The 27,849-nt window shown below is 41.8% G+C and overlaps 2 protein-coding genes across 17 annotated transcripts in view; one reads left to right on the forward strand and one right to left on the reverse strand.

Annotated features, from left to right (window-relative positions):
* The window catches only part of CTNNA3 (catenin alpha 3), a 591,589-nt gene extending 581,198 nt beyond the window's left edge, over window positions 1-10,391 (forward strand). For all 4 annotated transcript variants that reach the window (XM_082222364.1, XM_082222363.1, XM_082222359.1 and 1 more), the window contains one exon: window positions 6,361-10,391. In XM_082222364.1, the coding sequence (XP_082078490.1) occupies window positions 6,361-6,648 (288 nt within the window). In that variant the 3' untranslated portion in view covers window positions 6,649-10,391. The remainder of the gene's footprint in view (window positions 1-6,360) is intronic.
* Window positions 1-27,849, reverse strand: part of LOC309532295 (uncharacterized protein) — a 472,441-nt gene that overhangs the window by 42,982 nt on the left and 401,610 nt on the right. For all 13 annotated transcript variants that reach the window (XR_014219695.1, XR_014219696.1, XR_014219697.1 and 10 more), the window contains one exon: window positions 25,007-25,101. The gene's annotated coding sequence lies outside the window, so the exon portion shown is untranslated. The remainder of the gene's footprint in view (window positions 1-25,006; window positions 25,102-27,849) is intronic.

Here is a 27,849-nt window from a genome sequence, read left to right on the forward strand (position 1 = left end):
TTGTGAATTTTCCACCTTCTTCTCCTGACCTTCTACACAACCATAAACACACATATCCCAAGAGTTCTCCCCTGCAGTCTGCTCTTTAACTTGGTATGCTCTTAGACTGATATCTTTTTTTCACACCGAGCTAATAATAAGTATCTACATAGGCAATGAGAATTATGTCCCCTGGAACCATTATCTGAAACCTGGGGTTGCTCCTGGGTCCATCTTTGTTAATAGTGGCCAGCAGTGCTGTTAAAGGTATCGGTTGGTTGCTCGACAGCAATCAGGCAATATGCCTCAATAGTCTGTTCTAAAGCTTTCTTATTAGTGATAAAAACCTTTAGAATACAGAGCGCCTATATTCCGTGTCTTGCTCATTCACGGGCAGAATCTGAGAGTGGGCAGTCCTTAAACCTTCCCCAGCAGAGTGGTTTCTTGACGCCCAGCTTTCTGCGCAAGGAAGGCTTGGGTAACGGGGGACCTCCCTCCTCCCCGCTTTGCTCCGGCAAGGTGTCCTGGCACCGCCTTGCCTCCTCCGCCCCCTGCATCTCCTCTCCACTAGAGGCGTGGCTACCTTCCTCCACTGAGGAAGTGCTGCTTCCTGCTCTCTCTAATCCATCCGGCTTTCCTCCTCTCGCCCCTGAGCCGATGGCAGTTCCCTGAAAAGTGCCTTCAACCAGCTTTGGCTGGCACACCAGTTGGGGCCATTCCTCAGCTGAACCTTATCCCATCCCATGCCATTTATTTTATCCCTTTCCCCCTGGTCCTTTTGCATTCACTTCTTCCTCTTAAAGCAGCTTTCCTCTCGTATCCCTTTCCTTTCTTTTCACAGTTTATGTAGACAACAACAACAAGAACATTTTATATGACTTTATCATTTCCTTAAAACTTTCTCAGTCCTTTTTCTCTCAGAGGAGGGAGACCTTCCTTCCCCCTCTCCCCAACTTATCTTTTCCTGGTCTCTGCCCACCCCCACTTTATTCAGGATGCAAGGAGCTGCTGATCCAACTTCAGACTATATGGCGTGAGTAATGGGCAGAGGAGGTGATGGGCAGGCAGTGGCACTGAGGTTCACCTGAAAATGGTCCAAGGCTCATGGTTTGAGAAAACACTGCCTTAGAAAGCTACACATTCCATTGTCTTTGTTCCTCAGAAGTTTTAATTGTTTGGCTTGCCTCAGAACAGATTTTGGGTGGTTCGGGAGAATCTACCCACCGTTCCTTTTTCACTGCTGCTTTTGATGTACAGATACTTGATTTCTGGCCAATTCTAACTATGTATAGCTTTTGCCAAACTCAGTTACGTGTTGACCTTCTGCTTAAATTGTATTCCTTATGGCCTGCCCTTTTCTCTTCCAGTTTCCCTTCTCTGCCAGAATCTGCTACAGATATTCAGCAGCTGCAGTAATGGCATGGAAGGCAAAATGTAGATGGAATTGAAGAACATTCATTAGTCTTCTCATTTGTACACTTGGAATCTGATTCTGATTTCCATGACTAGACTATGGGTTAAATTACTTGGCTGTAAATATTGAAATACTTCAGAGGTGACTGGATTTCAGTTGGAGGGGAGCATAGGAATGACATATCAAGCTCTTATTTGTCCTGTCAGTCTAAGGATCAAAGAAGAAATGCTTTTACTTCTGCTGATTACAATTTAACCTGCATTTCTCCCTATTTTCTTACACTCTGCTTTTTCCTCTAGGATGGCAGCCTGGAGAAGACATATTGATATAAAGTGCAGCCCTTGGCAGCAAAACAATTCTCACATTAAGCACAGAAAAGAAAATTGGTCTAAAGCAGGGATGCAGAAGCATCTTGGAAAGGAGTGGGGAGGGCAGGAATCTCTCCATTTGGAGATGCCCCAGGCATGACAGGCCAAGGTCAAGCTCTGCTCCAACTCTTCCTTTGCTCACAATGCTCGCCAGTCACACCAGACCCCTCTGCCTATTCCCCTTCTTACACCGTCACAATGCTTCGAATTTGCATGGAGCTAAGGGCAGTGGAGGGGGGACGCGGGTGGCGCTGTGGGCTAAAGCCTCAGCGCCTAGGGCTTGCCGATCGAAAGGTCGGCGGTTCGAATCCCCGCGGCGGGGTGTGCTCCCGCTGCTCGGTCCCAGCGCCTGCCAACCTAGCAGTTCGAAAGCACCCCCGGGGGCAAGTAGATAAATAGGTACCGCTTACCAGCGGGAAGGTAAACGGCGTTCCGTGTGCGGCTCTGGCTCGCCAGAGCAGCGTTGTCACGCTGGCCACGTGACCCGGAAGTGTCTCCGGACAGCGCTGGCCCCCGGCCTATAGATGTGAGATGGGCGCACAAACCCCAGAGTCTGGCAAGACTGGCCCGTTTGGGCAGGGGTACCTTTACCTTTACCTTTAAGGGCAGTGGAGGGGAGGGCAGTGGAGGGGAGGGAGAACAGTGGCAGGGGCAGGGAGTTTGCAGCAAAATCTGGTCTGGATCAAAATCGTATGCCATCCCACCTTAGGGCAGGGGTTTGCCTTCATAAGAGCCACCATGCGCATGCATTGGCAGAAACAGCTCACTAGGTGGGGGAGAACCCATATGCTTGCTTCCTGGCAGGTGGGCTGCTGTTACTTAATGGGAAATGTCAGGGAGCTTGACTCAGGGAAACGCACAGGCAGAGTCAATGTGGTACTCCAACAACATGCCAAAATACCCAATAGTCCTACCTCTCCCCCCCCCCCAGTAAGCAACAGCAACACACCTGCCAGGAAACTAGCATAGCATCCATGGACGTAGCCAGGATTTGGGGGGAGGGACTTTTGTGGGCCCCCCAGAAGTGATGTGTTTAGTCTGTTAGTTAAGTGTTTCTATTGTTTTACTTGATCAGAGGGGCAGCTGCCCCCCTGCGCCCCCTTGGCTACGCCCATGATAGCATCTCTGCCCCACTCTCAAATTTATTTTGCATATGAAACGGGGCTTGATAATTTCCTGACTATATTTGGAAGGGGGAAAGCAGTGATTTATATCACAGTATGTCTGATAAAAGGTGCATACATTTTTTCTCAGGAAGAGGATGCTGATGGCAAAGTGTCATCTAAGAAGCATCCTTGAAAGATCAACTTCAGGGTGCTGTAAAGAAATATTTTGTCTATTTTGTGTTTATGTGGATTCTCGTTTCATCAGTTTTCTCTGGTTACAATGGCATGAGGCCTTGAAGAGGCTGTAGAGAATAGCAGAGAAAGACAAAAAGGTATCCCAGTGACTATTGTCCTTGAGTACATTAGATTCCTTGCAGAACGTTACTCAGATATGTATGGAACAGGCTGTGGGTAAAACTATAAACTATGCTTGCTGTAATGTGCATGGACTAAAGGACTGTGACTGAACTACAAATCTACTACAACTCATGTTCATTTCCATCTGCAGCCTGACCTGGGGGAGGGTGTAATTATGTAATTTGTTTTAAAAATAGTGTTTTTTGAAGGGGAAGAATGCAGATACCAGTTGACATAGAATTTTAGTACTGGAAATCAGTGAAGTATTGTTTGTTTGGAACCGACTTTCTACCCTAAAGTGTAGTCAAGGTGGCTCCTTGTACAACAGCCCAAAATAATAAAATGCAAAGTCATAAATATACAAACCAACAACAAAACAGAATAGTAAAAGGCAATCATTAAAACGCTGCCAAGAATGCCAAATTAAAAGAATGCTCACTGGAGTAAATTGTCTTCATCTCTGCAATGAGCTTGCATGGTTTTCTCCTTTCCATAACTCTCTGAGTAGGTTAACATGAAAGGTGATGACTATTATAAGGTCATGTCCAACAAGGGATTAAAACCTGAGCCTTCCCAGTCCTAGCCTTCCCTACACACCAGCCATTACACACACCAGAGCTGCGTATGCACCATACATTTAAAGTGGCTTCCTCCAAAGAAACATGGGAACTGCAGTTTACCCCTCACAAAGCTACAATCCCCAGAACCCTTAACACAATTCCCTTCTTGGGGGGAAGTCATGTGTTTAGTTCTCAATTGTCCAAATTTTATTTTTCTCACTACACACAAGACAAACACATGCCCTCTAACACTGATACATACTGACATACAGGCAGTCATCCTGTGGCAGAAATGGCATGGGCAACTGGAGTTTGGGGCATGTCTGGGTAGAAGAAATAGGGTTAGCATTGGCAAAGAACCAATGAGTCCACAATCCCCTAGCCTCTCCAGTGGTGCCAGGGCCTGTGCGGTGCAAGCATTATAGTGGACCTCTCTTATTCTTTGGACTCAGTGAAAGGCATACTCGCTGAAAATGACTGGTCACTGCTGTGGTGCATATCACAAGAAAAAAACCCAAATGCAGCTTCCTGAGCACTACGAAATTCATTCTGATCACATTCTCATGATGCAGTACAAATTCTTATCACTAAATTCCATTGTAGCTTTTGAAACAAATTGTGTTCGGGAGTTACAAAAGCCAAACTTCAAAACATGTTCAGAATAATCAGATGGATCTTCAAGAGGAGGTGGGCAGAAAACCCAGAACACAGTATTCTTTAAAATTATTCAGAAAGGAGCTGCATTTCTAAATTGAAATTGTCAACCTTATAATTAAATATGAGCACAGTGACTCTTCGAAGCTTAAAAGTTATTCATTCAGGTTATTGATATGAATTACAGTAAATTTATCCCTTGCCAATTTTCTAGTGCAAAATGACAACAGCAAAGGCAGCTTAAGCTGGAGGTGGAATTCACAGCACATGGAAAGAAATGCTGAAGACTTTTAACATTCACCAAGAGGCTCATACACAAAAATGAAATATGACACAGTTCAAATGCTATGCAGTCCATGTTGGAAATCATCTGCCTAAAAATCTTCTGCTCTTCTAGAGTTCCATTATTCCTCCCCCAACTTAGGTGTATTTAAACAGCGGCACAATACATCTACAGGAATTTTCTGTTGTTTAACTGGCATATGTTTCTGTTAATACTGTACTGCTCCTTTATTCACTTTTTTAAAGCTTGTGTTATGTATTATGCTTTTATGACATTGTGAATTGTCTTGAATGGGCTATGCCCCCAAAGGCAGGCTATAAATAATGTTATAAATAAATAATACAAAACTAGCTGCAAAACTAGAAAGGCAAGGCTCATTGTAGTTTTGAGCAATTAGAGCTTGTTGCTTTCTATTACTAAGCAGCAAAGCTGAACTCCTTTGTTGTTAAATCTTATTTGCTATATCAACACTGACTTTAAAAGTTTACTGTGAAAAAAGAAACAGGGAAAATACTAGCACAAGGAAGAATGATCCCGGCCAGGGTGCCATCGCAGCTGCCCCCCTGCCCCCCGGTGCCTGACTATGAAGCTCCGCCCCTGGCTGGGGGTAGTACCAAACTATCTGATAGGGCTACATGTGTCCCACCATAGCTGTTGTATGAGGATGGGACCAATACGTTGCATAATTCCAACCCAGCTGCAGAGACAGAGTTAGAAGCCTGCTTCAAAGTCCCAAAGCAGAATTAGGGGTGAGAAAATGTTAAGAGAAAAAACTTATGGATGTAAGAGGATTTTATTTAGAAACTGGCATCAGTTTTCCTGAAAGTTCTGGATAACTGTGTGTTTCCTCCACAGAGAATGAAAGCAATATGTGTGCAAACATACACCATTCATAAAAATATTAAAATATAGTGTGTGCTTTCAGTTTGTTTCTAAAAACTCTTGTATCCATTGGTTTCTTTTTCTCCATTCTTTGGAGACATGGCACAGTTGTTCTACTCCTCATTAGAATGACACCATAATCCAGACATATAGTTCCATTACCTACATATGTCTTAAAGGTTTTGTTGATTTTCATATTTGCTTTTAATTATGATGGTTTTATAGGCATATTTGATTTTAGCCAAGTTTTATCTATCTTTCTATTATTTATGCATCACTTTGAGAACATTTTGATCAAGCAGTTAATATTTTTTCTATATAAACCTTCTCAATCAAATTTGCAGACCTCGGAAATCACAAAAGATCAGGGGATTAAAAGATGTGTAACATCATTTCTAAGCCAAATTATAGCCAAAATTATATTTAACACTGTGATTTAGTGATTCTACTGTATTGTTCTTGGGCTTGTTTTTTTAAATTGTGCTGTCTTTAGGTTTCCAGTAAGAAAAGACTGGCTGTAATGCTTTACAAATGAAAAAAAAAGAAAATGTCCACTCTTAAAGTAACTCTGTCCTCACCTCAAGCTTCTATTTATCCAACATTGCAAATAACTTTTGACCCTTCTGCATTCATGTTGGCATATTCCTTACATGGAATGCACAAACGGAAACAAAGATCACCTGCATTTTAAATGTTTGTTTTTGATTACAGCTCGCTTGATTTCTGAGGCTGTTAACAGTTGTGTTTCTGATTACAGTTGGACAGCGTGACTTCACTAATTCAGGCTGCCAAGAACTTGATGAATGCCGTGGTGCAGACAGTGAAGATGTCCTATATCGCCTCTACGAAGATTATCAGAATTCAAAGTCCTACTGGCCCACGACACCCTGTGGTGATGTGGCGGATGAAGGCTCCGGAAAAGAAGCCTTTGATTAAGAGAGAGAAGCCAGAGGAAATCTATGCAGCTGTCAGGAAAGGGTCGGCTAAGAAGAAAATCCATCCCGTTCAAATCATGAGTGAATTTAGAGGAAGAGAAATAAACTGAAATTATTATTCTGTTCACTGCACAAGTTTCCTACACCAAGAGGCTGCTTGTTCTATGTAGTTATTTTTTCACTTCTCTAATCCTACAAGTAAAGTAATAGTTGATGTTCTCGTTTTACATATGTTTAACATTTACATTACATTAGGTTATATTCATTTGTACACGATGAAGCAGCCTATGACTTTTTAAACCCACTTTTCAGTCATTGCCATCATATCTTTTAACACGATTTCTTCTGTTTTGAAGAGTGCTTTAATTTTGATCACTCACCCCATTATTTAATATATTTGATCTGGAATCTCACTATTTTGAACACAATATTAGGGAAACAAAATAGTATCACAATGTGCCATGTTTAATCCAAAAAATAAATTAGCATTTGTTCAAAGCTTTGCATTGTTCACAGCACTTCACACACAATATACATTTAAAACAACCTTTGTTGTCCCCCAGGTTTCAGAAAGGGGCTGAGGCAGCTTGATAAGAGGTTGTCTAATAATGTCACCTAGGGACTTCATGGTTAAGGAGGAACGGATCAGTCTATTTTCACTCCATGATGCAGAAAAATTCATATTGCAAAGAATGAATTCTTAGAACATCCTTATTTGTGGTTGTGGATTTGATTATGGGATGTTACTGTTCACACTCTTAAGAACTGCACTGCAGCAACTCTCACATTATTTCTAGTGGGATAGTTAATAAGACTAGATTTTTGCTCATGTTATGAAATACTGGCTTAATTAAAGTCAATGGGTGGCCTTCAGAAAATCTTAAAATAATCAGCACTACAAGGATAATGTATAATTGGACCAGCTGTTCAAGTGATGGAAACTGATACGGCTGCAGGGTGTGTTGGACTTCAGGAGCAGAAAGAAAACCTTGTTCTTCAAACCAGTCTTCTCCTGCTCCTTTCATAGCTCTGTTTTTTGGAGGAGGCTTGCTGATTCATCCAACACTCTACTGCTTTACCTTCCTTCCTTAAAACCCACTAGTCCTGCTTAACAATGAAAAATATATAAACCTGAAGAAAATGGAAGTTTTAACCATCTAGTAATGAACAACTAAGGTATCCCATAGAGTGATTAAATTTAATATCTCATAGGAGGAGAAATAATAAAAATGTAAAACATGTATTGAGTTTGCGAGATGTTTTCTCCTGCTTTTTTCCTGTTTCCCCAGGTGATGTTTTGACAGAACTCTACCAGCTGGCACAATGACTTCAATGATCAAATGCATATTCCATTTGGTTGATGCTGTCATATAGTTGTACAATATATAGATAGGGAACCAAAACTGCTGAAACTAAAATAATCGAAGTATTTTAGTCTCCCTGAGGCCAACATACTAAATCCCTGTTGAAACACTAAAAGATTGAAATAATCATTGTCAAAGAGAAAGCCACCATTTGTTTCAACATCATCAAAAATGAAAATGATTATATAAATTTCTGTATAATTCATATAAAAACTGGGATTATTGCACCTTTCATAAGATCCATTTAACTAGCTCTCATGGGGGAGGAGAGGCCCTTATATGATGGACCAGCAAACCATTTTTGTAAATGACCCAAAAATCACCTTCATTTGTGACACTATGATAAATTGAAATATAGTGTAAGGAGACGGCTCAGTATATAAACGTCTTTTCCTGTGGTGTCCCAGTTCTCAAAATGTGACAATACAGAAGCAGAAATAGCTTTGTGAATTATTACATTTAATGTTTTTCAAAGTATACACCAAAGATGAAAGGGCTTTTGAAATCCTTGATTATCAGATGTTTTGAACAAAGTCAGCTATATCACTGTGAACTTCCTTCATTCCACCATCTCTGCTACCCTCTGTCTCTCAGGACATGATCGGATGTTACTTTCCTGAACACAACATGAAAGGAGAGTGGGACTCTGTCCTGTGCTTATGTGCCTACACTTCCCCTTCCTGAATAAGAAAGTGGTGTCTGACATAACCAAATGCCATGCTTACTTGCACCAAGGATCTACCTATTGCCTCTCACTGACAAGCCTGAAACTAGCTCCCTTTCCATTCCAGAAGTTGGCTTTCAGCACCCATAATCTATCAATGACCTACAGATTTAAGCAGGAGGTGCCCTATTTAGACACTCTGCTTACATCAGGTGTGGGGAACTGGCTCTGGTTAGTGGACCATATTCTGAGCTCCCCTACTGATGGCAGGCCACTTTGGGAGGTGGGCAGGGCCAGTCCAGTAGGACTGACATCACTGATATCAGTGACATCAAGCCCTACCTTCTGCAAGTTTCAGCTGTGTTCCCCATGGGGAACTCAATAGTGCAGCCATTCCAGCAGACTTGAAGGAGGTGGCTTCAACTCCTGCCTTGGGCAGGGTATGGATGTGCTACTAAGTTTTCTATGGGGAATACCATAGCTCAGCTGATCCCAGCAGGCCTGCACTCAAAGCCAATCAACAGCAGCGATAGTAATCTCCCTGACATGTTAAGGAGCACACACAAATCTACCTGCCCCACACCTGACATCATGCCACACTTGATATCACAAATACGACATCAGGTGTGGGGCAGGTGGGCATAATTATGGGAAAACAGCCTCACAGGCCCAACTGGGGACCTTGCTAGGCCTAAAAATGCCTGCAGACTGGAGTTTCCACACCCCTGGCTTACACGTAAAGCTACATGCAAGCTAAGATCTCTCCCCCCCCCCATGACCTGTCACTGTCATGGACAGTGAAGGCATAAAATGAGGAGCTTCCCCTACTTGTGGAAGTTTCCTGAACGTTTTGGAACCCAAATTATGCAGGTGCAACTTAGCACCTCTTGTGTACCTGTGCACATGTTTTACGTGCAAGCAAAAATGCCCCTAAGACCTTTTTCTGAGTGCTGGATGCTTTCATGTTGGGTCTTCGTGGGGCATAAAATAGCAGATTCCTCCTTATGCTGTATAACGTGGAGACAAGTTTAAAATATAATAGTTGCTACCTCCACTTCTAGTGGATTTCATAAACTGGAGGGGGGAGTTCTTAAAACTCAGCAGCAACAAAGCTTCACATGTGTTACAGTGGTTGCTAGGAAACTGTTAACAATTTCCTGGAAAATGTATTAGAAATGTTGGCCCTCAATGCTTTTGTGATTAGTTAGTGAGTGTAAGTAGGGTTGACATGGAAGAATACTAAATCTGCTTTCTCCACTCTACTACTACTACTACTACTACTTATTATTATTTTGTAGGTACTAAGGTAAAGAACAGTGGGTTGTATCCAAAGTAGTGCTAAGCAACTCAATCTACCAGTGCAAGGATTAATGCTCGTATAACGGAATTTCCCACCTTCTCTGGGCAGAAACCAGTGATGGGACCTGCAGCCACCATCTGAGGATGCCATATGCCAATCCCAAGCCTGGCCGAGATGATATGGCAGTATCAGTCATACCAGCACCTTCATGTGAGGAGTGGGCAGGTGACTGGTGTGATTTGTGCAAATCAGGGATGCAGTAATCCTATCAATTGCAGCAAATTACACATTCTAGCTGGAACCGGAGTTCTCACAACTGGCACCACAATATGAAATGGTTGTGGACATCAGAGTTGCTCCCTCAGAAACTCAAATTCCACAAGGCTCAGGTTGCAGATATTTTGTTTAAAGCCTTTCATTTCTTGGAGTCATGTCTTTGTTTCAGCTTACTTTGATGTTGATGAGTCATGGCGTGACTTACATTACTAATCAAGGTGAAATAAATATTGTTTGGCACACACAGAAGTAATTCACTCCTGTTTTTTTCCCCTGTTATAGTTTCAGTTTATTATAGTTTCGGGGCAATATTGGGTAATATTAGAAAATGTGAAGGAACGAGGTAACTGGGTACAAAGGAGAAGGGAAGGTCCAAGGAGACAATACTAACATGGTTATCTATCTGTCAAGAAAAAAAGGACTGTCCATTGCTATGGGATCTTACTGAGAAAATAAGCATCTCTGAAAGTGAACTGTGTCTCCAAGCTCACCCTGAGAATAACAAAACAACCCCATGCTAGTGTGACACAAGATTCTGCTGGTTAACCTACTCCATAATTGGAATGTTTCTCCAATTACCGGTATATCCCATAATATACTTCAAGGCAAAATACAAGAAAGCAGGAGGATGGTGCAGTAATTGTGTGTTGCTATCATTTATAAAACCAGAAATAAGTGAGGTGGATGTGGTCCAGTGCCTGCCTTGCTATATAAACAGGCTCTGCTGCAGGTTGTGGGGATGACGCCAGATGGGTCAACACCAAAGCAAGATTGTTAGGGTTTGGTGCCCCCCCCCCCATGAGAGACAGAGGGAGTGTGTTGAAGGAGACTTATTCTCATTTTCTCTTATTCCTGACAGAGTGCAATGTGCCTACTATTGCATTTTTGTTTATTATCTTTGGCCCTAAACTCTGAGTTACATATGGTGACACAGGATAATGATAATAATGATACTAATAATGATAATTTATACCCCGCCCATCTGCTAACTAGTCTGGTTGGGCAAGAAGCAAGGAGTTGCAAAGATGCTGCCACACTTTCTGTGGTGGTGGGCAGGAGAGGGTAGCGTTGAAGTGGAGTGACTGACCACCATCTGAGGCAGAGGCCTAAATGTTTGGTCTCTCGTTTCTTGTTTCAGCCATACCACACCTCTGGAAGGTACTGGCAGCCCATCCACTGATCCATCTTTTAGTGTGAACTGCATACATAAAAAGGTCCTGCATTCAGTTTTCTTCTTCACTTCAACATGTGTGCACATGCATTTCTCTTTCTTTAAAAGATGAGATTCTGCCATTCAACTGTCTGAAAGAGTAGAGGGCTAGATTCAGTCCCTTACCCAGCTTTCCCATCAGAGAGCTGACTGGGGAGATGCTAGCTTTTTAATTTATGCTGTGTTGCATAAAAGCTTTGTGTTTCTGAATTTCAATTGGTTTCCTATTATACATGCTACTTTATGGAGTATTTTAAAGGTGCTCATCCTAAACAGCATAGGCCCTGTGTAAATGAAGGAATAAAATTTCCCCATGTGACCCACATTTGCAGCTGTGTGATCATCAAGAGGCAGCCTGCTTCAGGGTCCATCTGTTTGCCTTATTAGGCTGATTGAGATGGGACCATTGTGACACCATCTACGTGGGAACGCCCTTGGCAGAGAGGTGCCCTGTGCTTCTGTCACCAATTATAGGAAGCTTTTGGGATTCAGATTGTCATTCAAATTAAAATTAGATGTAAAACTGTACATAGGCTTCATATGCTATTTTAATATTGACTTTTCTTTCGTTTTATTGTTAAGCCATTCTGACAGTTTTATTAGAAAGGCACTGGCTTAATTTTAAAATAAACCATGTCAAATAAAATTGCTTTCCCACATGCACAGTTTGACTCTGGCCAGTTCTACCCACACTGCCTTTCTTTTATTTCAGCTAGAGCTACTGCTGAGCCAAAAGTTCTTGAGGAAGAATATTCAGATAACAAAAAAAGGAGGGATGAATTTTGTTCCTTGAAACTGGGGTGAGGAATTTGGGCTGCCATAAACATTTGCTCCCTGAAAGAAATGCCTAAATGCTTCCACCCCAGATTTGGTGTCTCCAACTGGATACTGAATAGAAAAAAAAGGGGGGCGTTGCTTAGCACTAGATTATTCTATTACCAAATTCAAGCCCATAATGTTTGTCTTACTCTATGCAAATAGCAATCTCCCACATATTGTCTTGTCAGGTGGTTTGTTCAAATCCAAACACAAAACATAATCATATTTCTGAAAAACCCAAATAGGAAGTTAGTCTGACATCTTTAGTGAACATATGATAATTTACAAAACATGGGATAGAAATATTAATGAGACAAACCTATACACAACTGAACTCAGCAGGACTTACATCTCAGTAGACATGCAGAGGACTGTGCTCAAGGCCACACCTTAGTACACTAGTCATTCTAGCAAACAGTTTGGGAATCATTCGCCACACCAGCAGCAGATTTGTTTTGAAAGCTGCTACTGCAAGCTACCTCAAGTGCTTAAGGAAGATAATAAAATGGGATTAAAATCTACGGAATGCAAGAGCAGTAACTTTTTTGTTTTCATGCCTTAATATCTAAGTGTGTTCCTGTGGTTCCTACTTCTTCAACCAATTGGTTCCTTGAATCTACGCCACCTGTTGTCATGGTTTCCTTCTGTATTTAAAGTTCTTTGATCAGCAAAGGCCACATTCTACCAGCCTCCCTCACTCCAAGTAGGGCGTCTTCCACAAATTGTCTCAATTATGTCAAACCTGCCCAGACTCTGTGAGTCAATTCCATTGTTTTCTTTAAATGAAACACCTAATTATTTTACCTATGCAATCAATGCAATGTGGGTCTCTATTATCATTTCCCCCTTACAGTATCTCTCTGAGCCTCCAAATCTAATTAGCATTTCTCAGATAATCTCAGGAGCCGGCCAAATAGATTTAAACCACTTTGATTTACATCACGAGTTTTAATCATGATTTAACAACAAGGCAGCCTTGATTCAAATGCTTAGTTTTAATCATAATTTCCATTTATATTAGGTAGCTAATTTATTTAGAAGAGATTCACCCTCGCCGGCTGGCATTGCCATTAGACCACCTTCATTTGATTACTTTCTTACAGATAAAGCCAGGCAAAATTAAATATAAGTCATATTTTGCTAGCCACGTGGACAGATTCATGAGCCTTGAATTAACAGTTGCACAGCAATTTGCTCACCAACCATGTGACTGGTGCTTGCCTCAGTAGCACATATACCAATCATGTGACTGTCATTGGCAGTTCTAATGTTGTTGGTTATCTACCCATGGAGACAGACGCATACCAACAACAACTTGGGAAAGTGGTAGAGATGACAGAGCTGGATTCAGACGCCCTATTTCCCTAGTACAGATGTGGGGAACCTTTTTTCAGCTCAAGGGCCATATATATTTCTGTAAAAACCTTTCAAAGGCCACATTCCAATGGTAAGCAGAGCCACAGGCAAAACTGGGAAGAGCAAAACATTGGGGGGGGGGTGCCTTTGCACACACTTTGGTCCGACACATATCTTTATAGAGGGGATGGTGAACTTGTGTTCCACTGGATGTAGCTGAACTCCAATTTAGCTGGCTTTGAAAAGGTTTCAGGCAAATTCACTGAGGTTAACCAAGGCTACAAGCCAAGATGGCTGTGTACTACCTCAGGAATCAGTGGTGGTATGCCTCTGAATATCTGTTGTTGGGGAAAAGACTGATACAACTTAGACAGGCTTTTGGCCTGATCCAACTGGATGTTTCTCGTGGTCTTTGAGCAGACAGAGAATGGAATCTCTGGCAGAAGTGTCTGGAGGAGGACAGTGACTGCGCTGCTTATCCACGGAGAATAAATCTCTGAACATGATTACAAAGCAGTTTAATATGGGGAGAGAGACTGCCTAGTTTGGCAGTCAGCCCAATTACTTGGTGGAGTAGGTTTTGCTAATGCAGGAGAAGCTCTATAGAAATGCTAATAAATATTATGGGGTATTTTACAAACAATGCTAAGAATTCAGTATATCTCTTAATGCATAACTTTCGAATCTGAATTAGTGCAAAAGAGAAAGCCATTTAAAAATTGAACACACTTTTTGAAAACCAACATGGATTTGTCAGTTGATTTTCAAAGGCGCGTCATCAAAATGCAATTCATGGCACCCCCTTATTTCAAATCTAGTATGCTGCTGATTATCTTAATGCAAGTCATTTGGTTGTCATGTTCCAGTTTGATTTTTTTTTACTGTTGGCCAGGGATATTGAAGAAAGTAAACCAAATGTTGGCACTACTACGTGAAAGAGGACAGCATTTGTACGAAGTAGCCATGCTTGTTGTGATTTGTTTCATTAACCATCCTTGGTCAGATAGTAATTGACTGGTATAAATTAGGGAATGCAAGGAGTTTCAGCAAACAATGAACACAAGAGGCATCTATAAGGGAACAAAGGCCCCTGCAAATAGAGCAATTATAGGCTTGTTGCAGAACTCACCACTATCAAATAAGTGCTATGCTAATAACAAGGATGGGACTGTGTCACTGGATTAAATAAAGATTTCTTGTAAACAGATGGTAGAAGACGTGTCTTCCAAGCTAATGAAGAAGAAAAAAGGAACGAAAAACTAAGCAATAGTAAAAATATTCTTGTGTCCACAGGCCTGCCTACATGTGACAGACACCCTCTTGCAACTATTCAGGTCCACTGCAAGGATGGGAAACCTGTTGTTGGACTCCAATTCCCATCAGCCCCAGTCAGCATGGCAAATGGGCAGGTACAAAGGGTGCTTTGGTCCAACAGCATCTGGGAGGCCACACATTTCCCATGCCACAGAGTTACTGTGCTTTAGGAGTCTCGTGCAAGATTGAACCATCCTGTAATGCTACATTTGCAAAATGCTGGAGCGCAGGGAAGGGCTGTGCGTGGGAGTCTGTCGTATGGATGACCTCAGAGTTCCCATAGCCATTATGTACATTCTTTATGCAAAGGATAATTATCTTACTTAAAATACATTCTAATTCAATATAATTATCCTTTCAACAAAGAATGTTCATAATGCCTATGAGAAAACTGAAATCACTACATGAAGGCATACATGCATATACCAGATGCTATTATCAAAAAATAAAGTGGAATTCAGGTCAAGAATATGTCAAAGTTCTGAAGGAGGGAGACTATAAGAAACCAAGAAAAGCTCAGCTGAACTAGAGGCCAAAGGCCCATAGAGTCAAGCATCCTAGTTTCTCAGTGGCCAACCAGATGCTTACAGAAAGCCTAACAAGAAACATACATGCACAACAGACCTCTCCACACTGGCAGTCTCCAGCAACTGGTTTTCAGGGGCATATTGCCTCCAGTATAGGAATCACTGCACAACCATTGTAGTTAGTAGCCAATGATAGCCTTATCCTCCATAAATTTCTCCCTTTTTAAAGCCATCCAAGTTGGTGGCCATTGATAGTGAACCAAGTACACTAGCAGAGTAGCAGGTTGGCTCTGCCAGGACATTTGCACCATGCTGACCTCCCTGTTGCCTTTCCCATTTCTCCTCCTCCCCTCCAGTAAGCAGCAGCTCAGCTGTTGTTAAGCCAGGTTAGTACTGCCACCCCACCCCACCGTCCACTACTGAAGTCCCTGATGTTGAATTCCAGTAGGCACAGTAAACTAACTGTAATCTGGGACACAGTTCAGAAGGGCAAAACCTGAGCCTCATCCCAGGCTCTGGAATTACGCATGCCAGGAATTACTTCTGTAGTGTCCTTGAGTTATGTAAGAAACGGAATAGTGATTTAGCTTCTTATAGAAGTAAATGAGTGCTCTTTATTCATAAGAAGAAACAATGCTGTAGAGGTAACACCCACCTACCACCCAGCCCTAACATTATGAGCACATGAGTGAATAGTACTTCTATGGAGTTGGACCCAGAGTTCCCATGGGCACAATGTTTCTAGTAGGAGGTGATTTTTACCAATTCCCCTTTCTCCCCAGTAGTAGGAGCAACTCTCTTGGTGGGGCAGAGCTGTTACACTAGCTTCCCAGCAGATGGGTTGCTGCTGTTTTCCACGAGGGTTAGGGAAGGGTGACAGGCATTAGACATGGTGCAAACACATAGGCAAGACTTCCGGAACAACGCTGGAGGTGGCACTGAGGCTGCGGGGTAAGGAAAGTGGCAAAATGGCTTCCTCTATCCTTCCTGTGAGAGTCAACATCTTTGTCCCTTCCATGACCTGGATCCAACCCTCAGCTTCCTGCTTTGGCACCCAGCTCTGTCAATGTATTAAGCTGCTGATCAACAGAATGGAGACGATGAAACATGATGTTTTCGTTATGCAGCTTCTTTGCTGGGTGAGATTTACAGGAGGCTGTAAAAGTAATATATTGGCAATCAAAACCCAAAGAAAAGATGTCTTGACGGCCATATTTCTCCTTTTTTGCATCCCCTGGGATCCTCACACTCACATACACGTATGTCTACCAGTCTACCTCAAAATGACATAGATATATGTAGCTAGCAATTAAATTTTATAATTCTAACAAAAGAAATAACACTGGATCATAAAAATCAAGTTTACAATCCTCCCCCTTTAATAAATATTTCCCTACTCAATGCATACAATCCAGTTTCAAATTTCATCAAACTCAACAAGAATGTTTAGCATGTCCTTAACCCTTTCCTGCTGAAATGAACAAGACCTTTAAAGTGCTCAATCATGACTGCATATCTCCCAGTGTTTTCCATTCACAATCTTTCCTTCCCATGGGAACTTTATTATATTAATAGACAGGGAGAGGCAGTGGTTATCAATGGCTTTCCAGGGACCAAAAGATACATCAGAACTCTCATCCCTCCACTACTCCAACATTCACTCCTTACGCTATCGACTTTGGAGATTTGACATTGGTAGGGCCAAAAGAGTGCTGTGTTAGGGAGCAAGTTGGGCAAGGATCCAGCGTCTTCCAGTTCCTCACTCTCCCTTTTTCCCCAGTCTGTGAACTAAGAGAAGGATAAGGGGGAGGGACTGAATTAGGATTGAACAATAAGGGACACTTAATTTTTTTTTTAAAAAAATTGCTTATAGCTGGTCACCTAAATTACTGTCTCAGAATTCTTCAAATCATCTCTGCTTTGAAGAATTATGTGTACAGTATACCCCCTGGGGCGAAATGCACTTTTAAGCTCTTGGACTTGCTTCCTGTGCAGGGCCTGCTTGGTGCGCTGGCTCTGGGACTAGTAGGGATGATCTCCCTCTCCCTGACTGCTATAAGGCCGGCTAGCTAGTCATGGGGTGGCTCCAAGGATAACACAATTTTGTCTATATGGAATTTTCACACATATGCATTACCCTTGGAACTAAACCCCTGCATAAGATTCAGGCCAATTCTATCTACAAATGACACAAAACTGAAAGATTTGCAAATTCTTTAGAGAACAGGACTGAGATACTGAAAAAATATGTAGAACCTTTAAGGTGAATATATACAATGTCACTGGGCTACTGTGTTCATATTTTATTATTTTTATTATTATTATTATTATTATTATTATTATTATTAATTAAATTTGAATAGTGCCCTTCATCCATAGGTCTAAGGGAGGTTCAGAGCATAAAAATACAAAATAGAAACACAAAATACATAATAAAACAAGAGCAAAAAATCCACAAACCAATAACCCCACATCCCGTTTTCTAGGATACTATTGCCTAAGATTCATCATTCTTAAAATCCAAATATCTTTTTCGTGCTTTATATGCCTACATAGGACTCTAACAGAAACCAACTTTACTAGCACAATATATTTTGAAAAGCAAACTGACGGGTTCTCACTTTCTCCCTAAACTATTTCCCATATATTACTTGTAAATAGCAGGAAGAAATGTATATGCAATTAAAGATTTTTCACTCAAACAGCTCAGTGCTGAAAAGGCAATCCTTCAATTTTCAAAAGCAGCTTGTCACTTCTGCAGTGAACAAAGAGACCACCTGGCATATATTTCTGTTTCTCCTTGTGCTTCAATTGACTGTCAGTATTTCCTCCACGCTCAATGATAGCCAGTGACCCCTCCATAATAAAAAAATATCCATGGAATTTATTTAAAATCTCTATTAATGCTACTTAGTACTATTTGTTCCAGAAAACAAATATTCAACTATTCAGTTACTGGATTGTATGCCTGTTAGTGGGTACAATAGTTGGGTCCCCCCCCCCTTAATCCTACTATATTTTAAAGATGTCTCAATCCCATCTGTCAATTTGTCCTTAACTGTCAAGATAGTGACTGGTATTCAACGTCCATCACTGTAGCCAAGACAAAAAACTCACAAAACATTACATGCTGTGCCTGCAGGCAGTCACATACTGAAGTCTATATATTATATATAAAGGAAATGCTTTGCCCTGGATCGAAAAATTGCGTTATTGTAAAGCTCAGCAACTTTCAGTGTGTCCTAATTCTTACTTTTTGAAATATGGCAACCTTAGCCTGAATCAATTTTGGTTGTCTTCAAAGACAGAAAGTGATTCTACGCATGTTTAACCAAAAGGCCCTTTAATCGTACATCACAATGAGTGTTTAGAACAGGGTTTCCCAAATGTGGGACTCAAGCTGTTTTTTTCACTACAGTTCCGATCATCCCTGTCCACTGGGTCCTGCTAGCTAGGGATGATGGGAGTTGCAGTCCAAAAACAGATGGTTTAGACTGGACTGGTGCTTTTCCAAGCACAATTCAAAGGGAAGATGAATCTTGGGACCCAATTTCTGAAGGAATGCATCTACCTGTCTATGTGCAGAGGTCAACTTTGGAGGCTCTCCTCCAGGTGACCATGCCAAATGGGCCTTCTATGGTTCATGGTGCCCATGAGTGAAATCTGCTTCCCAGGAAAGTTTGCCTGAGAACAACATTGCTCTCTGTTCAGCATCAGGCTAAATATTTGCTGTTCTGTGTAAGGAAGATTATATTTCTTTTTCTTTTTAAAAATGTAAATAATATATGCTTTTATTTTCTCTGTGTTTCTATTATTATTACAGTATGTACATATATTTGTGTTTTAAAACTTGTATTTAAATATTTTATACATACATAGAATGAGCAGATAAATAACTGGTAATATTGCTGAGAAAGAATCAGTCTGAATACAGAACAATGTGTCTATTCAATTTTATGCTAAGCTGAAAAGAAAATATTTTCAACCATCAGTTCCCATGGCACTGGATACCTCGAAGGTTGAAGCACATTCATTTGTTAAAACATGATAGGCAGAGTGACGTTTAAGTCTCCTAACAATGGCACAAGGGAGCTGTAGAACAGTTTTCCTCAACCTGTTACCCTCCAGCTCTGGCTTTCATTAGTCCTAGCCAGCATGCCAAATGGTCAGGGGTGATGAGAGTTATAGTTTAAAACCTTTGGAGGGCACCATGTTGAAGCCTGAATGTAAGTTCAATGCTCCTGAATGAAGATAGCTCAGTCTGTAGAGCACAAGTTGCTTAATCTCAGGGTTATGGGTTCGAGACCCACACTGGTCAAAAAATTCCTGCATTGAGGGGTTGGACCCTCACGGTCCCTTCGAACTCTACAATTCTATGATTCTATGAAGTAAGAGAAAAGAATGCAGACTCTAATATCTAATAAAGTTAATATGTTAATTTGATTATGTAATAATGTGAATCAAAGTACTGAACCGAGTTATGTTCCTAAAGATGTACTGGTAAATGCATCTATAGAGGATCTGGATTCAAGGTGGGGATAACAGGACCGAAACAACTTTATAAAACAAGCCTTAACTTCTGCCGCCATCTAGCATTTCTCAAGGCCTCTTACAAAATAACCCAAATAATTGTGGTGATTCCAAAACTATTTAAAAAGAACTCCTCTACTAGTTTCCACAGCATTTGCCAACGGATGACATAGGAAGGTTCCTCAAGTGAACTCTGGTCATAGATTATCATAATCACCGTCAAAGGAAAACCAAATGTATTTAAGGGAATTAGAATGTACATGGCATAAAAAAAATCCACAGTGACTTTCTGTACAAGACAAAATTCCTCCCCATAGTCACACACTCATCGACTAATGAGTAGCTATAGTAAAGGGCAGCTCGGGGGGGGGGGGGTCAGTTAATTCATACCAAAGAACGCCAGCACATCCACAGGCCAATGAACTATTTACTACGAGATTTGAAGCTCCAAAGATGGAACAGGTCGGGTTTGTTGAGAAAACTTTAAAAAATGAAATACATTTCCTTCAAACAATGACCCTTATGCACTGTTGATTAGTATTACTGAGGGATTTGTCATCTCTTTCTCTCTCTGCATTGGCGTTAAGATTTATATGATAAAAAGGTAAAATTTTAAGATAATCTGCTTTGACAGTAGAGAACAAAAGGCTGACCCTTTGCATCAGTCTTTGCCCATGAACTCCTGCTCCAGCCCTCCAAACAGTGATTCCTGGATGCCTCAGACAACAAATAGGTGCATTGAAAATAATGATAATTAATAATAATAATAATAATAATAATAATAATAATAATAATAATAATAATGTGCTCTCTGGATGACGCATGCAAGACAGCCAAGTCAATTTGTATTACATTAAGCACCAGGTTGTTCAGACATTACAGTATATTCTAATTCTCAAAGTGTCTTCCCCACTTCCTGGTGCTGCTCAACAATGTTTCAAACTAACCATAGAAGACACAAGCTCATAAAAGTGTGATTAAGCTTTCCTGCCCATGTCTACTTATGATTAGCTCAAGGCAGTACCAAGTCATTAGGAACCCGGAGGTGAGAGTTCATCTCCAGATCCTAGTCAATCCTCTTCCCCCCAAAGTCCCTAGCTGTTTGCTGTTGAAAACAGCATGCTGGAGATGGACTAGATCATGGGTAGGCCCAATCACCTTCTAAATCCGGCCCATGGATGGCCCGGGAATCATCATGCTTTTACATGAGTAGAATGTGTCCTTTGACAGTCATACCTCATGTTATAGATGCTTCAGGTTACGTGTTTTCGGGTTGCGGACCGCGGGAAACCCGGAAGTACCGGAATGGGTTACTTCCGCGTTTCGCCGCTCATGTATGTGCAGACGTGCTAAATCACACTTTGTGCATGTGCAGTAGCGCCAAATCACGCCTGCGCAGACGCGGTGCTTCAGGATGCAAACGCTGCGGGTTGCAGATGTGCCTCTGTCACGGATTATGTCTGCAACCCAAGGTTCCACTGTATTTAAAATGCATCTCTGGGTTATTTGTGGGGCCTGCCTGGTGTTTTTACATGAGTAGAATGTGTGCTTTTATTTAAAACACATCTCTGGGTTATTTGTGGGGCATAGGAATTTGTTCATTCCCCCCCCTTCAAAATATAGTCCAGCCCCCCACAAGGTCTGAGGGACAGTGGACCTGCCCCCTGCTGAAAACGTTTGCTGGCCCCTGGTCTAGATGGACCTTGGCATGATCCAGCAAGGCAATTTTTGTGCTAGTCACTTAAATAAGACATAGTCCCCATGTTTGGCTACTTTTCATCCAAGTTCCGGATAGTCAAAAGGCGTATGCAAAAGCCCCCAAATGTTGGCATTTAGACTCCAGTGAGCAGTGCAGTCCCTGAGCCCCAGCTACCCAAAGGATACAAATAAAAAAGGCTCCCATGTTTTGACAGCAAAGTCAATCGCACGTCTGGCCTGACAAGACTTGGAAAGCTCCCCAACTAGTCTCAGCTAAAGCTTGAGCAGACTCACTTTATGTTACTGATAGGGAACCCAGTGATGGGTCATAAGGGGGAGGGGACAGAAGAAGTGGTGTCATTCCAGTGGCAGCACTATGCTCACAAGAGCAAGGGCAGGGCAGGGTGAAGCAGTGTCTTTGTGGGGGAGTTCTAGGTTGTTGGTGGCTCCACTGGGGGGGGGGCTACATGCAGGGCTGTTGTCACCACCAACCTGGAGCTCCCCAGGGTACCCTGCCTCGTTTTAATGAGTGATGTGCCTCCATCACCAATTGGATGCCGCTGTCCTCCCCCCCCCCCGACACACAAATGACCTACTGCTGGAGCAACTTATGGCCCCCCAGATGTTGTTGAATTACAACTCCCATTATTCCTGGTCATCATAAGCAATAAAAGGGCATCTGGAGGGGGCCTTTCTCTCTTCCTGCTGTTGGTGCTTAACCTCTTCTACTGGTGCAAAGTACTAGTGGGATTCCTCTTTATCCAGTGACATAATGGTAGTAGTAAAGGTAAAGGTAAAGGTAAAGGTAAAGGTAAAGGTACCCCTGCCCGTACGGGCCAGTCGTGTCCGACTCTGGGGTTGTGTGCTCATCTCGCTTAAGAGGCCGGGAGCCAGCGCTGTCCGAAGACACTTCCGGGTCACGTGGCCAGCGTGACGAAGCTGCTCTGGCGAGCCAGCACCAGCGCAGCGCACAGAAATGCCGTTACCTTCCCGCTATAAAGCGGTACCTATTTATCTACTTGCACTTGGGGGTGCTTTCGAACTGCTAGGTGGGCAGGAGCTGGGACCGAACGACGGGAGCTCATCCCGCTGCAGGGATTCGAACCGCCGACCATGCGATCGGCAAGTCCTAGGCACTGAGGTTTTACCCACAGCGCCACCCGCGTCCCACATAATGGTAGTATGCACCACCAAAGGTCCAGCAAATTAATGTAAAGAGGATTCCTGGCCGGCTGTGTGGGGAGCTCCTTCCACCTAAGCATCTGTCTCTCTGTCTGTCTGTGTGTCTATCAATCAATCAATCAATCTATCTGTCTATCTATCTATCTGTCTGTCTGTCTGTCTGTCTGTCTGTCTATGTATCATCTGCAGTGACACTTTTTACAATTGGGGGGGGGGAGTGAAATCTTCATTCGACCAATATATGCTACTGAAGGACTATGCACAGATATTGAGTTCACAGTACTCATCGGGCAGGCAGACTGGAAAGAACAGATGAAAGTACAAATGCTTTTAGACAAGATGACTTGGTGTCCTTAGCAGCTGAGATGTTGCTATATTGCCTATTTATTTCTCTCACACTTCCAGCCCATCAGCAGCTCTCTATATACTGAACATCACCACGGTACACATCCTCGATAGAAGCATATATTTATGTTTTCCTTTATATATTTCAGAAATGGCATACAGTAACTGCATAGGAGTAAAATAAACCTAAAAGCACAGGCTGGATGACCTGTGAGTTGAGATTCCTGCAGTGCCGGGGGTTGGAGTTTCCTTCTAATCGCTATGCCCTGAAACCCCTTCACCACTTTTCAAATGTGGCTTTACTGAAATCAGCTGAAGTTTTCCAAATGATTTAATGTGTTTTTATTATGTATTTTTTATAATTTCATAATTCACGATCCAGCAAAAACCATTAATTTAAATGCGAGAGCTTTGCATACATTTAAATCTCTCTTATTGAAACCAGGGGGATCTAAAAGTGTTTAACTTTTACCAAACTAACTAGCTCCTTGTTAGTGGTCATTGTACATTTTGGCAGCAATTTAATCCATCGTGCAGATACACATAATTGGTATACACATAACTGGGTCTGTTCAGCTATGGATTCTGCTTGCATTTCAGCCACTAAATACCCACACATATGATAGATTTCAATTATTGACCTTTTGGTCCCTGGACCTTGCTGCAAAACTCGTCAAAGCCTCTGTGGATGCTAATTATGAATCCATATTTAATTATTTGTGGATGTGTAAGAATAGAATTCCCTCACTTCATGGATTTAGGCATCACCAATTAAACAAAAATGCAATTAGGGCTGATTCTCATACATAGTAGATGTAAAATGACCAATCCTGATGATGTATTTTCTTCAAGTAATAACCTCTGAGATTGGCAAAATGAAAGTGTCATTTGCAACCCCTTTGCAGAAGTGTTTATCAAACGAATTACAGAGAAACTGGAATATGAAAAGATGGTAATTAAAAGAATTTATGGAAGTGCCACAGAATGAATGAATATTCATACACCATCATGAGCTTTAACGCTTCAAGTCTGATTTTCATTTCATATTTATAATGTCAATCTGGAGTTGCAGAACTTTGTGATTACCTTTTCAGGGTTTACTGAGGTCTGGAGACAAAAAACACTCCCCCTCCCAATAGGTAGATGGATGGATATAGGTACAGATTTTCACTTAGATTACATAGAAAAATACAGGGGGAAATTACCTGGCTCCATCTAGGGATGAAATTTGGTCCACTTTTCACAGGGGATCGACATGATCTGATGTACCTGAACTTGCTTGAGAAATGGAACACAACTCCCTGCTGGCTTATGTATTTTTCTGGATTATGCAGTGCATTTTTGGTGTGTAAACACACAAATATGTTTTTTTATGGCTCAATGTATTGAAAATAATTGATAAACTTTGGGTAAAAAGTGTCTACAAAAGGCATACAATGAGAGAGAACAGCTTGCAACCAAGGATTGATTCCATTAGCCCACCACCAACTCCAGCAACTAGAAAGATTGGTAAAGTGCTTATTGATTACCTAAAGAGTGGAGATTATTTATGTTGGTGATCATCATGATTAGTAGGTACAATCAGGCTGCAGTAAAGCACTTTTAAAGTGTGTAACTAAATGTTGCACACAAGCATAGGCTGATGTCCTGTTTCTTCACTACAAGGCAGTGTTTGGAGGGTGTGATTATGAGCAGAGGGGTTGATGGAGGGGAACTTTTTTGATACAAACCAACCCATTTTTCCAGATAAACAATAAAAACACAAAAAATGTGCAAAAGTCCAAAGTTCCTTTGTTGTTTTTTGAACAAGAATACCACTGCTGTTTCAAGAATGAGTTAAGAAAAGGTAAGTACAATATTGCATTAAGAGTTCTGAAACTTACTTTGTCTAAGTGCTTTCTGCTTCCTCTTTCCCCTCAGGTGGTTTCCAGTGGATTCCTGATGCATGACGATGATGTTAAATTTCACAAACACATATCTGGAATCAAAGTGGAAACAATTTATTTTATATAGCTCCTCAGCCGTATTGTTTCCATTTGTATCTAGTAGTGAACGCTCAACTCTCCTATGGACGAAACTCTATGCAGTTTCAAAGAGTGTAGAGAGGTTGCTAGCTGGAACATGATCGTATTATGCCAGTGTTTAGTCAGCCTGTTTGGGGGCCAAATTAATAGTGTCATTTAAAGCCCTAAACATTTGGGGTCAGGTTTCCTGAAGGATCACCTCCTCTGGAACTTATTTTACCTACATGGACCTTCAGAGGCTATTCTTCGGGGATATCTCTACCAAATGACTTATGATGGGAGTTTACTAGAGACATGACATTTTCTGGGCTGGCACCCTGGTTATGGAATGCCCTTCCCAAAGACGCTTCCCTGAAGTCTATGTTGCAACATTTTGGTGCTGCATTAATAATAATAATAATAATAATAATAATAATAATAATAATAATAATAATTTATACCCCGCCCTCCCCAGCCAAGGCCGGGCTCAGAGTGGCTTACAAGCAATAATAAAAACAAGATGAATGATTACAACTGAGAAACAAAAATAAAATATAACATTAAAATAATGGAACATTAAAATATTAAAATGTAGCCTCATCGCAGGAGGAGAAGGAAAAGAAAAAAGAAAGAGAGGGAGGGAGGGAATCAAACTGGCTCCAAGCCAAAGGCCAGGCGGAACAACTCTGTCTTACAGGTCCTGCGGAAAGAAATCAGATCCTGCAGGGCCCTGGTCTCATGAGGCAGAGCGTTCCACCAGGCCGGAGCCAATGTTGAAAAGGCCCTGGCTCTGGTTGAAGCCAATCTAACTTCCTTAGGGCCTGGGACCACTAGGGTGTTGTTATTTATGGACCTTGAGGCTCTCCGTGGGGCATACCAGGAGAGGTGGTCCCGTAGGTACGAGGGTCCTAGGCCGTGAAGGGCTTTAAAGGTCAAAAGCAGCACCTTAAATCTGACCCTGTACTCCACCGGGAGCCAGTGCAGCTTGAACAGCAATGGGTGAATATGCTCCCATGGCAGAGACCCCGTGAGGAGCCTCGCTGCAGCATTCTGTACCTGCTGGAGTTTCTGGGACAGCTTCAAGGGCAGCCTCGCGTAGAGCGAATTACAGTAGTCAAGCCTGGAGATGACCGTCGCATGGATCACTGTGGCCAGGTCGGGGCGGATTACAATCTTCACACCCACCCACACATCCATAGCATTTCAATCTTAAAAACCTTTTAGTCAGTAATCCTAAATTCACTGACCCCAACCCCAATTAATGCACCCCCATGTGCAGATTTGTCATTTTAATGATTTACAGACTCTTTGGATTTTTCCCCCCCAGTGAAGGGCACTGCTATGAACTCTGTTCTATGGACATTTCCTTCTGCTGAATTCATTTTACTTATGGTTGCATAAGTATATTATATTCATTTTTTAAAAAAACTTTTGGCGTCCAGAGCAATGAACTATAAATATACTAAAAGTGGTACCACATGTGGTGGGGTGGAATCTCCAGCATCAGTTCTCCTTACATGGGTGGGGCAGTGGCAGGGCCAGAGTTGCGCAGATACACTGGTGTTCCTAACTTGTTGCCTCCCTGCCCAGGCCCTGTCCATGTAGAGTAATGTCAGGAAGATGGTTCTTCCTCACCATACACACCATTACTGATCAGAAATACCTTTTAATATACGTGTGAAAGTGCTTACTTTGGTTTGCACTCCTTCATTTTTTATTAAATATTGCTCTAGCATTTAATTGTTATGAATCTAAATTCTCCAGCATACCTAAGGGGTAAGCTGTTTGAAACTGAGCTTGAAAATCCATACCCCAACTAGATTGGTGAGTTCATGACCATAGAGAGCTTAAACCCATTATTCATATTCAACATCCAACACATTAGCAGCAATGGCCAAAGTTGACATCACATCAAGAGTTCATGTTGTCCGCTGTTTTTCTTTAAAACTTTAAGAACAATGCAATATCATGGCCCTATTTGCACACTGAAGCCACATCTGGCTTGTTTGTGGGGTAAAATATGCAGCGTATAGGTGGACAACCTTTGGCATTCCCATGATCCCTGATCATTAGCCACATTGGCTTGTGCTGATGGTAGTTGGAATCCAGTAACATCTGAAGGGCCATAGATTCCCCATGCCTGGTATAGGAGATCCCTGCATTGACGCCTTTGTGCAACTGGGAACCTTGACAACACAGGATTCCCAGTCCCAAAGAGGCAACTGCATTCAGCTGAATATGGTTGGAGCTCCCTTCAGACCTTTGCACTCAGTGCATGAAGGTGTCCTCTTGGAATTGGGTTTTGCAGGCAGGGTTTCTGCACACAATGCCACAGCAATCTTCACATATTCACTTTGAATGCCTGAAAAGAGCTTATGTCTGCATCAGATCCATTTTCTTAACCCAGTAGCACACATCTCTGTTGCAACTGTTATTTAGCTCAGCCGAACCTGAACTAACTGCACAGCGAACTGGGTGAATAAACGTGTGTCTCTGAATTGACTGGGTCTGCTATTAGTTGTTCATGAATTCTTCTCCTATGGGAGTTTATAGAATGTGCAGAGACCAAAAATGTCATACTTAGAAAAATCTTTGAGCACACAAGTTTAAATTTGCCTCTCGTGATAATTGTTATATGGTATTGGGGAAAACTGAAATATGTTAAGGGCCCACTGAATGAATGATTAAATCCACTTGAACTTTCAAATTATTGACTATCATGA

This window comes from Podarcis vaucheri (genome assembly GCF_965113315.1).
Source record: "Podarcis vaucheri genome assembly, chromosome: 5".
NCBI classification, from domain to species: Eukaryota; Metazoa; Chordata; class Lepidosauria; order Squamata; family Lacertidae; genus Podarcis; species Podarcis vaucheri.